At 43.2% G+C, this 16652-nt stretch overlaps 1 protein-coding gene across 2 annotated transcripts in view; it reads right to left on the bottom strand.

Moving 5' to 3' along the window:
• Positions 1-16652, bottom strand: part of LOC132152878 (diacylglycerol kinase beta-like) — a 103735-nt gene that overhangs the window by 34251 nt on the left and 52832 nt on the right. For both annotated transcript variants that reach the window (XM_059561815.1, XM_059561816.1), the window contains one exon: positions 2899-2963. In XM_059561815.1, the coding sequence (XP_059417798.1) occupies positions 2899-2963 (65 nt within the window). The remainder of the gene's footprint in view (positions 1-2898; positions 2964-16652) is intronic.

Raw genomic sequence — 16652 nt, 5'->3', positions numbered from 1 at the left:
AGAAAACAAAAATAAGTGTGGGAATGTAATCCACCACAATATTAGGAGAAACAACACCCCTCATGTGCCCCCACTCTGTGTTCAGCCCTGCCTCTCATCTTCTCATCATTGTTTGCTTGAGAAACTGACAGTCCACAGAGCCGTCATTGTTATTTTAATCGAAAAGACAAAGGCATTTTGGAGGTCTTTTTTCTTTTCTATGGGGCAATTTGACACCTCTTTATCCAAAACTTCCTCTGGTGGGCCCGTTGGGAGGAGAGGACACAGAGGCGCAGGTCCATTGAGCATTCGTGGTCATTAGCACCTGGGCCGCGGGTTCCCTGTAGACCCGACTGCTGATGCAGATCACTGAGAACCGAAGCAAAAGAAGACACACGTAAACCCCCACCCCGCGTTTCACACGTCACTGTGGGAATGTGTGTGGATGTTAACACATGCACGCACATATGAACACACCTGAATGGAATTTGTATTTGATTTTAAACTGGATTTTTAACCAAGTGCATCACTATGCTGTTCTGAGTGCCTGTTAAAACTAAAAGCACTGTTTTCATGGGGGTGAAGTATAACAGGTGGACTGAAACATGTCACATAAACAGGTTCAATGAGGATAAATCATGAAACTCCATGGCAACCATCATTTATGTACCATCTGGTGGCACGCTGCCTCTGAGAGTGCTTTCTCAAATCCTAAAAACACTGAGCACAGCCCTCAGTAGAAAGCCATAGATTGACAGATGCACTGGCTGGCTATTCTAAATCTGCAGAACAAAGCAAAGCAGATAAAGCATTTGGTTTGGCAGTGTTTTATATTGTGTTTCTGGGTGACTCACTCTGGGATTAAAGACTGAATGATTTAAATGGGCCGAGGACATAATTCCATTTATTCTTATTTTGGACTCTCTGTCCGTCAGTCAATTAAAGATTAATTGCAAATAAGCCACATTTGACTGAAACTTGCAACGAGTCTAGAAAACCCCCATTGTGGAGAAACAACACTTTTAATGTGCTGTGGAAATCACGGTGCATGAATTATGAACGACTGAAACGTTAACTAGTTAATTCAGCCAGGCAGGTTCCATAATTCAGATTCTGTATTAGTCATTAGGGACTTAAAGTCATTAAAAAAGCTGTGCTGCCATGACAGGTTCTCACTCTAATACGGAAAACGGTGTGACGGTGGGTGTCATCCCTCTTTATATAATCCCAGCATCCAGCGTTTTTACAGCAGAGCTCTGTATTCAGGACAGATTCTCTGTCGCATCATAAATATGAGCTCAGTACATTTTAAATTACAGATAACTTTAAAGATGTACACTCATACGTTGATAAAAATACATTTTTTCTATTTAAATACATTTTCAAAAGCAATTTATTCCTTTGATGGTAAAGCTGAATTTTCTCTATGAATTACTCCTGTCTTCAGTGTCTAATAATTCTTTAAAACCTCATTCTAATATGCTGATTTGCTGCTCAAGAAATGTTTCTTATTACAGCCAATGTTGAAAAATATGTCTTTTTCAGCATTTTTTGATTAATATAAAGTTCAAATGTATGTATTATGTATTTGTATTAATTATGTGTATTAAGTTACCAGTGGAACACTGCTTGTCCAATCACACCAGATTATGCAACCAATAAATAAATCTCAATATTTCTGCTGCCTCATTGAGTTGAATGGCAACCTTAAATGCCTGGAGTCTACTGAGCAGGACCAATGATGCTTATCAAAAAGCCCCATTCTTAGAGAGTGCTTATCAGCCAAGTGCTACACAGGCTTTTAAAAGTGTTTCTCAATAGAGCCATCAACCAAGAGAATAGACAACAGTACAACAGACTTGAAAGAGACCCACATCAAAGGGAGCTGAGAACAGCTTCTGTAAAGTGCACCAGGGGCTCTGAGGGACTCTTCCTTAAGATAAAACATCATATTTCATGGAGCTGTTAAAGTCGAACCAAAGTGCTGTTCTAGGATCAGTTTTAGCAGTTACCCTTTTATCGCTGGAAGACTGATGGAGGCTTATTGTAAACTACACTATCTATTATCTGAGCAATGATGATTTCACTGCTGTCCTTTTTCATGCCGAATTGCCTTGCTAACGTCATCCTAATTCATTCTACCTGCTCAACTCAAGCATTTCTCTCTCCTCCTACTTCAATGATCCAACTGAGTGGAGATAATAGTAGAGGGTCCAAATTAGACCGTATCATTTCTACTTTACCACTCTAAATGGCCTTCTCTAAAGGATACATGACCGACCAGTTTACTTTCCACCACTGATGCAGAGAAGCAATGCATAACATTTTATTAAAAAACTCCATTCAAACTGACTCTACTCAAGCTAGCAAAGAAATTGAAACCGTCAGCCAGTCGCCATTGTGCTAGAACTGACACAGATACAGGCAGCTTGAAGAGACGCATAACACAGAAGAGTGATTCATCAGTGTTTTTTGTGCTTAAAAAGAAGCCTCTTTTTTGAAGGTCAAATGATAAAACTTCCATTTGAAATGATTTTGATCTCTGGACACCAAATTGATAGAGAAAAGGCTTGATTTTATATTCATGCCAAGTGTAAAAAGTGTGTTCAGACCAACAAAGTTAAAGATGTTTAAATATGAAAAGAGTGGCAATGACACAGTAAAGTGAACCTCATTCAAAAAGTAAAAAATGTTGGTTCAATGTGAATTTTTGCTGTGGGTGGGGCCATGCGGCATGATTCAGCAGATTTAGAAAACAATGTAGTTTCGCTCATCGATTAGCATGACTGGTTTGAACAGGAACTAGGTTTTAGTAACGTCCTTTCTTCTCATTTGTGTCATTCATCTGCACCGTTTTTATCGAAATTTCCATTTGTCTTCTTTGTTTATTCTCATTTACAAACATGCATGTATTCTTACCTGCTGTTAAACTTCTCTGGATGTTTCTCCCTCATCAAGTGGAAGCGATGTGCTATGGATGCATCCTGAATTGGGACACAGAAAACAGGAAACAGGTTAACTGCCTCTCTTTGCTTAACATATAAAAGTCTTTTAAGTCTTCGGCTAATAAGCTACAGACACTGTTGTCAGATGGCTAAAGGAGCCACATCCTAAATCAAGTGGGAAACTTTTTATATGTTTTGCCTGTTCATTTACACGATAACAGCATTTTGGGGACTGAAAACGCATATTTTTGAAAACAGGTTTCATAGTGCAAGTTTTTGAAAATGCCACTTTTATCGTTTCTGTGTAAACACTCACTATGGGAATCTTTGAGATCATTGACGTCATGCGTGTGCGTACGCAACAATGGCGGAGTACATGGTACTGTTGTTGCTGCTCAAGAGTTTACTAACGTTTCTTCAGCAAAGTGTGGATTTACTTTGCCAATATTACAACCAACAGCAGAGATGCATCAGATACAACATACTGTATAATAATCACTTCCCAACAGGTACTTTTTTAAATTTTAATATGGATTTTAAAACATATCAGTCAAGTGACCTTCATCAGGCATTGTTTATCAGGCATCTAGAAAAAAACAATACACTAGTGTTAAAGTGGAAACCTTCCAGCTTGGCTCACTGAGTTCACAGACTGATGATTTCAAATTGGTGCTTGAGATGTGATTTTCTCTCTGGTGCAGTAAAAATAGCCATCCCTAGAAAATGAGAGCTGCTCAGGTATTAACAGACCACTGTTTCACATCATGAGCTCATGTGCTGTGGGGGAGGGCTCTTTTTGTCAGCTCAGTTGCTGTGGCCTGGGGGGAAGATGATCGTGCAGATAGGCCTGCTGGACAAAGTATACAATTCTGGAAATATGGCCACAGCACTAGAGTGGCCTGAAAAAAACAAATAGATAAAAAATAAAAAATAAATTAGAGTGAAACTGGACAAATAAGTGATGGTATCAGCAAGAAAGAGGCTTTCCAGGAACGCCAGAAGAGGATGGGGATGGGTGGGGTGGGGTGAAAGAAGATAATGCTGAAGACCAGAAAAATGAAGAGTCAGACAAAGACAAGTGACACGAAAGCTACACTTCATCAGTCCCATGCACAAACAAAAAAATCCAGGGGTTTTCTGCTACAACTCTAGCAAATACTTCTTTCGGATGAAAATAAAGGTTGATGGTTATTCAACGGCTTTGAACGAGTACAGAAAAAAAGGAGTATCCCACAATGCTTTTCACCTACAAGAGCTGCCTGCACAGGAGTATTCACTTATATATTTTTTTACATTAGCATGAAAATAATGTGGGGTAATGACATCAATTTAAATCAATGATACAAGGTTAAATGTTTTAAATATTAGGTCAAAAAACTATAAATAATTAAAAAATAAATAAGTTAACAAATTTTTTTTTTAGTTGCCGTCAGCAATCTGCACTTGCTGTGCAAAACAAAGCTAAAAGAAATACTATAATTATTTAAATACTGTAAAATACAACGTCATCATTAAGTAAAACTACAAAAGACTATTTTAAATAATATCGGAATTCACTGAAATAAAGCTTAAATAAAATTCAATATATTAAAAAATGTAACTAGCTGAAATTACTAAAATTACTATTTTGAAATATTTTTTTAAAACAAAAACTACGATTTATCTTTTTATTTACAAAAAGTTAAACTAAAATAAAAAACAACAACTGAAAATATAAAAATTCTAAATACTTCTAAAATTGTTGAAAGATTTTTTTAGCATATAAATACTAATAAAATAAGACTTAAATATAATAACTATACCACAGAGGTTTTGCATGTTAGCATAATGGAGGCATAATGAAGCCCAATCCCTCAGAATTAAAGCAAATGTCTCTTTAACAAGCCACACAGATTGAGGTATCAATCAGTAGCACAAATGGTGCAGGACAAGTTATGCACCAAAGACTAGCATTTTCTTTAAATCTTTAACCCTAGCTTTAGCAACCACTTATAATTAGAAGCACTGCCACAATGCCTAGTAAATTGACCACATCGGCTACTTCAAGGCCATTATCCTGTCAGCTTGAACGATATGAAGGAGGACCTAATGGCAGCTGAGAGCATAAGTGATCAAACAGTTGGTTACAAGCACCAGAGTTTGTTTGCTCATGCAGCATCAACTCAGAGCGGAACCCACTCTCAGCGAAGCAGCCTTGATTAAAATCAAAGCAACAGTGCACAAACAGACAAGCTAATTGATGAATCAGGTCTGCAGCCGTAACTGATTATTTCTATATTTACACACGCACATGTAAAAGACAGAAGAGCTCAAAGCCACCACATCCTTCGCTAGGCCCGAGCCTGAATATGTTCACACACACGTAACACCTGTCTCGGAGTTTCGCTGTGTAATATAACGATGGGTCTCGGCACTCTGCAGCGCTCACCGTGTCACAGACCCAGACAGGGAGGAAGTGTGCGAGTGTGAGATTCTCAGGGTTTGATGGCTGCTGGCACGCCATTCAAGCCACGAGCGAACGATGCTACGTTAGCACCTGTGCTGGCTTCCTGCCCGTGCTTGCAGGTGCTGCAGGGCTCACATGGGAGAGGGTACAGGAAGTGTGGGGGGTGGGGAAGTGACATGGACTCGTATCCCTCATATCCAAACCAATGCTAATAATGCAGATATTTAAACATTTTCTATTGCCTGCTGAGGTCTATGAATGTCTGGTATTACTGAAGTCAGTCAAAACATCACAGAATGGACAATGTCTACGTGACATTTTTCGATGCTCAAAAAGCCCATGCAGGTGTTCCACAAACTGGCATGTGTGATACCAGAGGAGAATAGAATGCACTGTACCTCAATCACAATGACACAGAATGGGCACTGCACGACCTTTCACTTTAAAGAGCAATACAACTAATGAATGCCATGAAGCTGCCCTCAAAAAAACAAGGCTTCTATTCAATGATGCTTTTATTTCCTTTTGTGGTCCGAGGCATTAGGACCTCATTAATTCTTCATTTTAGACTATAACATACAGCAAACAAATATTAAATGGATAGCTCTCCCTGACTCATCTTCATGTTGTTTCAAACCTGTATGACTTTATTTTGTGGAACACACACATACAAAGAAAGATATATATTTAAAATAAATAATAATAATTAGACTTTTGTCCATACAGTGAAAGTCAGTGGGGTCCAAATCAACATTTTATCCCATTGACTTTTATTGCATGGATCAGTGTTGTTAACTATTAAAAATGGTTTGTTAATTGAAATAAAGCTTTAATAAATCATTAAAAACTTAAGATTACATAAACTAAACGAAAATGAGAAATGTTGCTGAAATATAATAATTTAAAGTACAATTACTAAAATTACTAAAACTAATACTGGAATTACACATCTATTTAAGATAAGAAATATCATTGATCGTTGATAGACAACTGGAATATTCCTGTATACAAGGCATCATACTCTAAAAAAACTAATACATGAACATACTTTTCCTAATATTATCTACAGACGCTTGTTCTAGCAGTGCATTTTAATTTTAACAACTCGTTAATTTTCATTCACATCCATACAACAGCACCCAAGAGTCATGAAGCTCTTCAGTTTCACGATTTTCCATCTTGCATATTTTCAAAAGGTTTAGCTGCCCAGATACAAAAATCCTCTGGGGTGTTACGTTATAATTCATCCCAAAACTGTGCACTATGGGAGGACAGGGACACCATGTCCTCCACTAAGACATATCATGTCCCTATGGAATGGAACTGCGGGCTTAACTGTTCTTGGCATTCCCCCATCCGCTATCTGAATGGGCTAAAGGTTGTGTATCATCTCAGAGTTTGTATCATATACAGTTAGATGACTTCTGCATATCAGTGGGCGAAGTTCAAAAATTAATTCAGTCCAAAAACAGATATCGCTCTCCTGGGACAGTATCTATCATTTGGGTGAAGAGGTGAAGGGTATTAAGTGAGGTGATATTCAGGTCCCTGTGACTGGTGTGTCCAGACCGGGTTATAGTAGCACTGTACTGAGGCAGTGCCCATCTGTGCTCCTGTCAGCACGGCCGCGAGCAGGTGCATGTGGGTCTTACGGTGAGACTGGGAGTGTGTTTGTGTTAAAGTCTGCATAAGTGTGGGAGTGAATCATGTGAATACTCATGTGAATACTAATCAAATGCATCTCTAGAGTGCATGTGTGAGGTGAATGGAGAGGTGGGTCCTGTTTTCCTACAATCTTTAAGACTGGCCAGGTGTCACTCAGCACGGCCATTCATTATGATGGTAACCTGGTCTGATCCTGGCAGTCAAACACTTCCTGTCACTGATACTTCCCCTGACCTTCAGTCCGTGCCAGTATTATACCCCTCCAAACTCACACACACACACTGATAGGCTCTAAAATAAACACTTATCACATAGATGAGGTTGAAAGATTGTATAAATCAAAAAGTTGTTTGTTTAGCTACCTATTGAACCGGCATGAGCACAATCATATTACAATATGACAGAATATACTTTTCACATTTCTGGGCTTCTCAGAAGCAGAAGTTTGGCAAATTTTCCATAGTTATTAACACCATAAATCTAGCAATTGAGAGTGTTTGTAATACAACGGCTTAGTAAGTGACACCACATTTGACATCTTTTGCTCTTTAAACTAAGCAACTAGAACTGCTGTCCCAGGACAGAACTGACTGTGTCACTGGAGATGAAGGTGTGCATGATACCACACCAGTGAGAACATGATGGCAGCGGGGCAGTTCTCCAAGCACCACCACCACGGGAGGGTGAGAGGCTCACACAGATAAGTTGTTTATGTCAAGAGAGGTGGTTCGATTTCAACTCCCAGGCCTGGAGACGTACATGGAGAGACATCTTAAATGGTAGCTGACGAGGTGTGTTTGCTGTCCTTAATTCCTCCTGAGGATTCCTTCCAGGGGGAATTGGTTCACATACCGGTAGTAGGATTGCAGGAAGATGTCTGAGAAATCAGATTCTCATGGATGTGAAACACTGCTTTCCCCTACCAACTGGTATGGTTTGGAGTTAAGGTTCAAGTGAAGAAGTCTATCGTTCCTGGAGAAAACATTTTCAGTCTTGTCAATAATAGCTGCTCAACTAGTGCACATTTTTCTAAAATATTTGTACGTTTGCAACTTGGGACAGATTTGTGTTCTTCAGTGTTAGCATTCTGATTAGCCAAAAAACAGCACCACTGCATTCAGTAATGTATTAGTTGGTAGATTATTTTGATTTATTCAATTTGTTCCCTAGGAATCAATCCCCATGACCTTGACATTGTTAGCACCAAGCTATACTAGTTAAGCTATTTTTCAGTCCCACTTCCTCAAGATTCTGTCCTGTTCCTGCCCGCAACTGCCATGTTTTGCCCAACTCCCACCCACAAAAGCCCAGAAAAAGAGGTCTACACAGATTTTTACTTCCGGACCACTTTGGATCTCAAGAGCCAGACTTTTGTGTGTTGTATGTTAGCACCTTATTGCTAAATAAATGTTTTCCACAGCTGATGCATATATTCAAAAACACTGAGAATATCTATCCATGTTCCTGTAAATCTTTTTTTATATATATAATAGATGAATAATGTGAATAACATTCTGTAGCTTAAAAAAATACAATTTACAAAATACAAACAAACTTTGAGTGACTTTTATTTAATTGTTAGATATTTATATAAAATATAATTATACACTTAAAGATTATTATAATTGATAACATAAATTTTTCTTATTCACATGGATATTAGTTAAGCTGAAGAGAAAATGAGCTCTCTGAATGTCACAAATATTGAAAAGCATAACCTTGGTGATAACAGCCTGAAAACCACAAATGCCATGGCAACCTCTATGGAGAGTGACTGGAAAATGTTGAAGGCTGAAACAGCATTACTAATGATTACATCAGTGCATGAGTCACGGCACTGCTTTATTCAGGTGTCAGTGGCACCCAATGCGGAGCCATCTGTCCTGTCCTCCTGGACTCGCAGCACCCCACCCCTGTGCTCCAGAGCCATGCCACACTGCACCATACACAATAGTATCATGATTTCAGACACCAAAGGACCCCTTCAGTACGGCTTGCATCCTCAGAAAAGTCCATCAAACTGAATTCCAATCAGCTGCAAGCATCAAAGCATGCATTATTAGGTACTGCACTGCTATCATTCATTCATGAATAGTCAGTTATGATATGACAGAGTTTAATATCTTAAATAGCTTAAAGCAGAAGCCACTAGCATCACCAAACGGAATTACAAAAATTACCATTCTTTCATCATTTAACAACATCTCATGTTGTTCTAAACCTGTATGACTTTGTATATTGAAATATTGTCCATACTATAAATGTTAGTGAGATTAGTTTGGACCCCAAAATTATTCAAAAAATCTTCTTTTGTGTTCTGCAGATGATAGTACATGCAAGGCCTTCCTGCATGTACCATCAATCCTCTGCAACTGATCCAAAATGCAGCAGCGAGGGTCGTCTTCAATGAGCCAAAAAAAGGTCACGTTACACCTCTCCTCATCAGGATACACTGGCTACCAGTAGTCGTTCGCATCAAATTCAAGGTACTGATGCTTGCCTACAAGATGACCACTGGCACGGCACCAATATACCTGAACTCACTAGCTCAAACTTATGCATCCTCCAGAAGTTTGCGTTCTGCAAGTGAACGACGCCTTGTGGTGCCATCCCAAAGAAGGTTTCCCAAAATCACTCTGACAGACCTTTTCCTGGACTGTGCCCAGCTGGTGGAATGACCTCCCAGTCTTAATTCGAACAGCTGAGTCATTACTCATTTTCAAAAAACATCAAAGTCTATCATATTCTTGAAAAAAAAAAAAAAAGCTGTCTACATGTGCTGTACTAGACTAACTGAGACTCGTCATGGCACTCGTATACTGTTGTTGTTCTCTTGTTGGTCTGATTGCTTCTATTGTTCTCATTTGTAAGTCACTTTGGATAAAAGCGTCTGCTAAATGATTAAATGTAAATGTAAATGTAATGTAAATGAAAAAAAAAATTATACAGGTTTAAAACATGGGGGTGAGTAAATGATGATAGAATGTCCATTTTAGTGAATTAGCCATTTAACCTACAACTAGCAGACTTTTTATTAATTATTTTTTTTACTTGTCTTAGTATTTTCAAATCCAAAAGTGACATACAGCTTGAAAGAAAATGCCCAGCTCCACCAGTCATTCTTTTAATATATTGTTGACTTGTGAGAACTAGCATTAGTGCCAAGCCACACAAGGACCCACATGGCACAGTCAGTCCACCCCATCACAAGACTCAGGGTTCACAGTATGGGCCATTGTCCATTCACAGTCAGTACTCCTTCACGTTACCCAGCCTCTTCAAACCACCACACTGTATCATCAGATGGGCTGACACACACCTGACCAGAACAAACATCTGCTTCTTTGCATTGTCTATATTTCATTGAAACTTTGCACCAGCATACTTTATTTATCATAAACAAACAAACAAACAATCAAACAAATAAATAATATCCAATTAACAGACGGGTTAATCTACCTTGAAATTGTCTATTCAAAGAATTCTTTAAAAAAAAAATTACAGTGAAGAAATATATATTGTGACGAGTGGCCCGAGCTCTCATCAGCGCCGCCCTGGAAACAGAGCAGGTGCAGGTGTGCATTACGGGCTGAGCGGTCACACCTGCAGCCCATCAGGAACGGGCTTTATAAGCAGCGTCGACGAACACAGAGGTGAGAGATGTCTCCAAAAGACTCGGCTAACTATTCTCTATGTTTCCCTCCAGACAGCAGTGTGTGACCGCCAGCCCACTAAGGACACGGACTACACGGACCCACACAGCACTGCGCACTGAAGGAGGAAGAGAAGGCCGAGCACTGAGCACCGAAAACCCCTCACGTTGGCTATTTTTCCCCTCACCGCCTCAATAAAATCCACCCTTCGGGGAACTTACCTTGATCCTCGTGTTGTGTGCTTCACCCCGTCACTATATATATATATATATATATATATATATATATATATATGTATATATATATACACACACACATATAAATATATGTATGTGTGTGTGTGTGTTTGAGTTTGTTAAGCTCTTGTCTAGGGCTATCTGATGTGAAAAATTATATTATATCTGTGCATTATAGTACAGTAAGTCTTAATATATAGGCTGTCTGTCTCATTAATGTTAATGAAACAATAAAAGAGGGAATCACCCATTGCTCTTAATTGAACTACTTTATTTGTAATGAATAGACTAAAGATTACGTAGTAATTTTTACATTTGATTATTTTTCTTGAAAATCAAATGTTTATTCGTATCTTTGTTTTTACAAAAAAAGAAACTATTATTAATATTATTATTATTATTATTAATAAAATAATTTGGAGGAAAACTGACATTGTGATGCATCGAAAATCGTTTTATAATCGAATCGTTAACCTCTGAAATGTAATCAAATCAAATTGTGAGGCAAGTGAAGATTCACACCTCTAGTTGCAATAACGTCACCATAAGTGCCGAATTTGGTAGTATTACCAGAGATTTTAAGGTATGGTTGCTAAGTGATTTTGTTTTGGAACCTTCAGAAAACTTTAACTAGGTTTTTAATTATATATATATATATATATATATATATATATATATATATATATATATATATCAGTAAGACTTTTTCTTCTATAAATTTCTTATGCTCATCAAGGTGTCACAAACACGCCAGGTTCCTCCTCCACACAATCACGACGCACACCCTCACCTGAGTACTAATCACCACCACCTGATCCGCATCACCTTCATCCACCTCAGCACCACAAAAGCCACACACACGCACTCAGTCATTGTCCGGTCACGTTCGCGACAAGATCATTCCTGCGCTAACTATTAGGACTAACTCCTCTTTACCTTCTCTCCAAGGATAACCTCCGAAGTCTCTTCTTCCGTCTTCTCTCCAAGGATTACCTCCAAGATCCTCCCAAAGACCCCACGGTGCGTGTGTGTGGTACCCTCCTTCCCGGCATGGATCCCAGCACCCATCCACTCCTTACTTCCCGCTCCTCTGCTTGTGTCCATTTAATAAACTACATCTTTCATCTGTTACTCCTCTGTCTCCGAGTGATCCGTAACAGATGACCGGACCAACACAGAGAGACACAAGCATGAGCCTCACGGATCCCTTCCAGGAATTAGTAGATGCACTCCGCCGTACACTTATGTCAGCACCTGCATCACCACCACCAGCGAGCACTTCCGCGGATCCTATCATCCCTCCTTCACCTGCCGTGCACGCCAGTCCCATGGCACGGCCAGCGCCCTACTCTGGTTCGGCGGAGGAATGCAGCGGATTCTTGCTTCAGTGTTCACTGGTCCTGGAGATGCAACCGCTCTCGTACCCTACGGATCGAGCCAAGGTAGCTTTCATTATCTCCCAGTTACAAGGCAAGGCTTTACAATGGGCAGACTCTCTCTGGACCCAGAATAATCCTGTAACCCATTCATATTCTAGCTTCATCGAACACTTCCGGGAAGTTTTCGGCAAACCTGCCTGGGACTCCTCTATAGGTGAGAGATTATACAACTTGAAACAAGGGAATATGTCTGTCAATGATTATGCCTTGCAGTTCAGGAGTCTGGCGGCCTCTAGTGGATGGAACGAACAGGCCCTTCTCACTACCTATCGCCAAGGATTGGAGCCCAGAGTGCGGTTGCATCTCGCTGCATACGAGGATACCATCGGCCTCGAGCGATTCATCCAGCTGTCCATCCGCTTCGCCACTCGTATGCAGTCGTGCTTAGAAGAGCACCAGGGCCAGGCGCATTCCTCCTCTCCGCTTCGCCGGCCAGAGAACGTCAGCTCCCCAGAACCAGCCAGCGAGCCCATGGTCGTGGACTCCTACCGCCTCACTATGGCGGAGAGTCAAAGACGGCTGGCCCAGAATCTTTGTCTGTACTGTACTGTGTACTGTACCGTTCGTCCTCCTCGTCCCATGGTGAGTGCCATCCTTCCTTCACGATATTCTATGAAACCACTCACCACTGTTGTGACACTTACTGCGGCTGATGTGTCTCTTCCAGTTTCTGCACTCCTCGATTCTGGGTCAGCCGGCAACTTCATCTCCGGCGCCCTCTGCCGTCAACTCAGTCTCCCAACCTCGTCCATGGCGGCCACTTACCAAATCCACACCATCACCGGCAGTCCGTTAAACAAGAAGAATGTACGCCACTGCTTGGGTCCAATCTCTCTCCAAACTGGACTCCTTCACCATGAGAACATTCATCTGCTGGTTCTGGAGGATTCCACCGCTGACGTCATCCTAGGGCGCCCGTGGTTGGAGCAGCATAACCCGGTAATCTCCTGGAAGACCGGAGAAATCCTGAAGTGGGGCGAAGCCTGCTTTCAATCCTGTATCTCCGGCTGTATGGTTCCCGTGGAACGTCCCTCCGAATCACTACCATCTATCCCCTTTCCGTTCCCGAGGAGGAGGCCATGGAGGATTACATCAGGGAGGCGCTGGCTCAAGGATACATCCGCCCATCTACCTCCCCTGTTGCTTCGAGTTTCTTCTTCGTGGCCAAGAAGGATGGAGGTTTGCGGCCATGTATCGACTACAGAGCCCTGAATAAAATTACTCAGAAGTTTCGCTATCCTCTTCCCCTCGTCCCAGCGGCCCTAGAACATCTCCGTGGTGCCACTGTATTCTCCAAGTTGGACCTCCGCAGCGCGTATAACCTCATCCGGATACGCGAGGGGGACGAGTGGAAGACCGCCTTCATCACCCCTACTGGCCACTACGAGTACTGCGTGATGCCGTATGGGCTAGTAAACGCCCCCTCCGTATTCCAGGATTTCATGCATGAGGTGCTCCGGGATTTCATCCATCAATTCGTCCTAGTGTATATCGATGACATCCTGATATATTCCCGGAGCCAGGCCGAACATCGACGCCACGTTGCGGAGGTCCTGCAACGCCTGAGGGACTTCCAGCTCTACCTAAAAGCAGAGAAGTGCTCATTCCATCAGCCCTCAGTGCAGTTCCTTGGCTATACCATCGACCGCAGTGGCATCCGGATGGACGAGGGGAAGGTAAGCGCCGTCCGGGATTGGCCCGTTCCTACCACCATCAAGGAACTACAGCGATTCCTGGGCTTCGCAAACTTCTACAGACGATTCATTCAGAACTTTAGTACCATCACCAGTCCTCTAACCAACCTCCTTCGTCAGAAGCCCAAGTCCCTGTCTTGGACTCCAGCCGCCACCGAAGCCTTCCAGGCCCTGAAGCTGGCCTTTACGACCGCCCCACTCCTCGTGCATCCTAACCCAGATTTACCATTCGTCGTGGAGGTGGACGCCTCTACCACCGGAGTGGGTGCGGTCCTGTCTCAGCAGCAGGGGATGCCCAGCCGCCTCCATCCATGTGCCTTCTTCTCCAGGAAGCTCAACCCGGCGGAGGTGAACTACGACATTGGCAACAGGGAGCTACTTGCCATCAAGCTTGCCCTGGAGGAGTGGAGACATTGGCTGGAGGGAGCCAAACACCCCTTTCAAGTTCTCACTGACCATAAAAACCTGGAATACCTTAGGGCAGCCAAGAGACTTTTATTGTTGCCCCTATCACTGGGTCTGCCGAAACCCTACCTCCAGCCGAAACTCCTGCCAACGCTCCGCCGGGTTGCCCACCAGGGCACCAGTACATCCCCAGGACACGTCGCACTCCTCTCATCCACGCCACCCATACATCACTTGGCACTGGTCACCCGGGAGTCAATGAAACCCTCTCGTTGCTACGGGAACGCTTCTGGTGGCCCAACATGGCCTCGGATGTCAGAAGGTACGTGAGTTGATGTAACAGCTGCGCCATGTCCAAGAGTCCTCGCCATCTACCATCTGGCAAACTCCATCCTCTGCCCGTCCCCAACCGCCCGTGGTCACACCTGGGAGTGGATTTCATGACCGACCTTCCTCCCTCTGACAATAACACATGTATTCTGATACATATTATGTTGTGGATAGATTTTCTAAAGCATGTCGTCTTCTTCCTCTGAAGGGTCTCCCCACTGCCATGGAAACGGCAGAACTGATGTTTAACCATGTCTTCAGGTACTTCGGCATCCCAGAGGACATAGTGTCGGATCGGGGCCCCCAATTCATCTCCCGGGTATGGAAAGCATTTCACTCCCTCCTAGGTGTGGCCATCAGCCTGTCCTCCGGCTACCACCCGCAGTCCAACGGGCAGACGGAAAGGAAGGTTCAGGAGATCGGACGCTTCCTCCGTACCTTCTGTCACGGCCACCAGAACTCCTGGAACCAATTCCTGGGGTGGGCCGAGTACGCACAGAACTCCCTCTGTCAACCCACCACCGAACTCACACCCTTCCAGTGCGTACTCGGCTACCAGCCACCCCTGTTTCCCTGGTCTGGAGAGCCCTCTGACGTTCCCGCGGTCGACTATTGGTTCCGGGAGAGCGAGAGGGTCTGGGACGCGGCCCATCACCAACTTCTACGGGCGCTCCGTAGACGCAGGACGGCAGCCGACCTTCGCCGTTCCGAGGCCCCCCAGTACCAACCCGGTCAGAAGGTCTGGCTGTCTACCCGGGACATCCGCCTGCGTCTACCCTGCCGCAAGCTTAGTCCCAGATTCATTGGCCCGTTCACTATCACTCAGCAGATCAATCCGGTCACCTACAAACTGCAACTTCCTCCCGAGTACCGGATTCACCCCACATTCCATGTCTCACTCCTGAAACCTCACCATCCTTCTGTTCTTCCCTCCACAGAACCTGGCGAGACGGAAGCCCCCCCTCCTCTCCTCCTAGATGACGGCGCAGCCTACTCGGTCAAGGACATCCTGGACTCCCGGCGGCGTGGTGGGCAGCTTGAGTATCTAGTGGACTGGGAAGGCTACGGTCCAGAGGAACGCTCCTGGGTCCCACGCAACGACATCTTGGACCCCTCCTTGCTGGATACCTTCCACTCAAGACACCCCAACCGACCAGCTCCCAGGGGTAGAGGACGCCCACCACGACGTCGGGGTCCCCGGCCCTCAGGAGCGGGCCCTGGGGAGGGGGGTACTGTCACAAACAACCAGGTTCCTCCTCCACACAATCACGACGCACACCCTCGCCTGAGTACTAATCACCACCACCTGATCCGCATCACCTTCATCCACCTCAGCACCACAAAAGCCACACACACGCACTCAGTCATTGTCCGGTCACGTTCGCGACAAGATCATTCCTGCGCTAACTATTAGGACTAACTCCTCTTTACCTTCTCTCCAAGGATAACCTCCGAAGTCTCTTCTTCCGTCTTCTCTCCAAGGATTACCTCCAAGATCCTCCCCAAAGACCCCACGGTGCGTGTGTGTGGTACCCTCCTTCCCGGCACGGATCCCAGCACCCATCCACTCCTTACTTCCCGCTCCTCTGCTTGTGTCCATTTAATAAACTACATCTTTCATCTGTTACTCCTCTGTCTCCGAGTGATCCTCAAGATATATTCAAATATCTTGAATGGGTTCAAACGGGGGTTTGCACATTGCCTCTAACACCACAACCAAGTCCCACGAAGGCTGCATTTATTGTTTAAAATAATAGTTTTCTATAAATATACTTAAAAATACAATTTATTTCTGTGATGCAAAGCTTATTTTTATTTCATTTCCCATAAAACATGTGCTAGATTTATTATTTGCACATT

The sequence above is a fragment of the Carassius carassius genome, chromosome 11 (assembly GCF_963082965.1).
Source record: "Carassius carassius chromosome 11, fCarCar2.1, whole genome shotgun sequence".
Classification (NCBI taxonomy): Eukaryota; Metazoa; Chordata; class Actinopteri; order Cypriniformes; family Cyprinidae; genus Carassius; species Carassius carassius.
The sequence above is the reverse complement of the archived record's forward strand: the minus strand, read 5'-3'. Positions and strand labels throughout refer to the sequence as shown.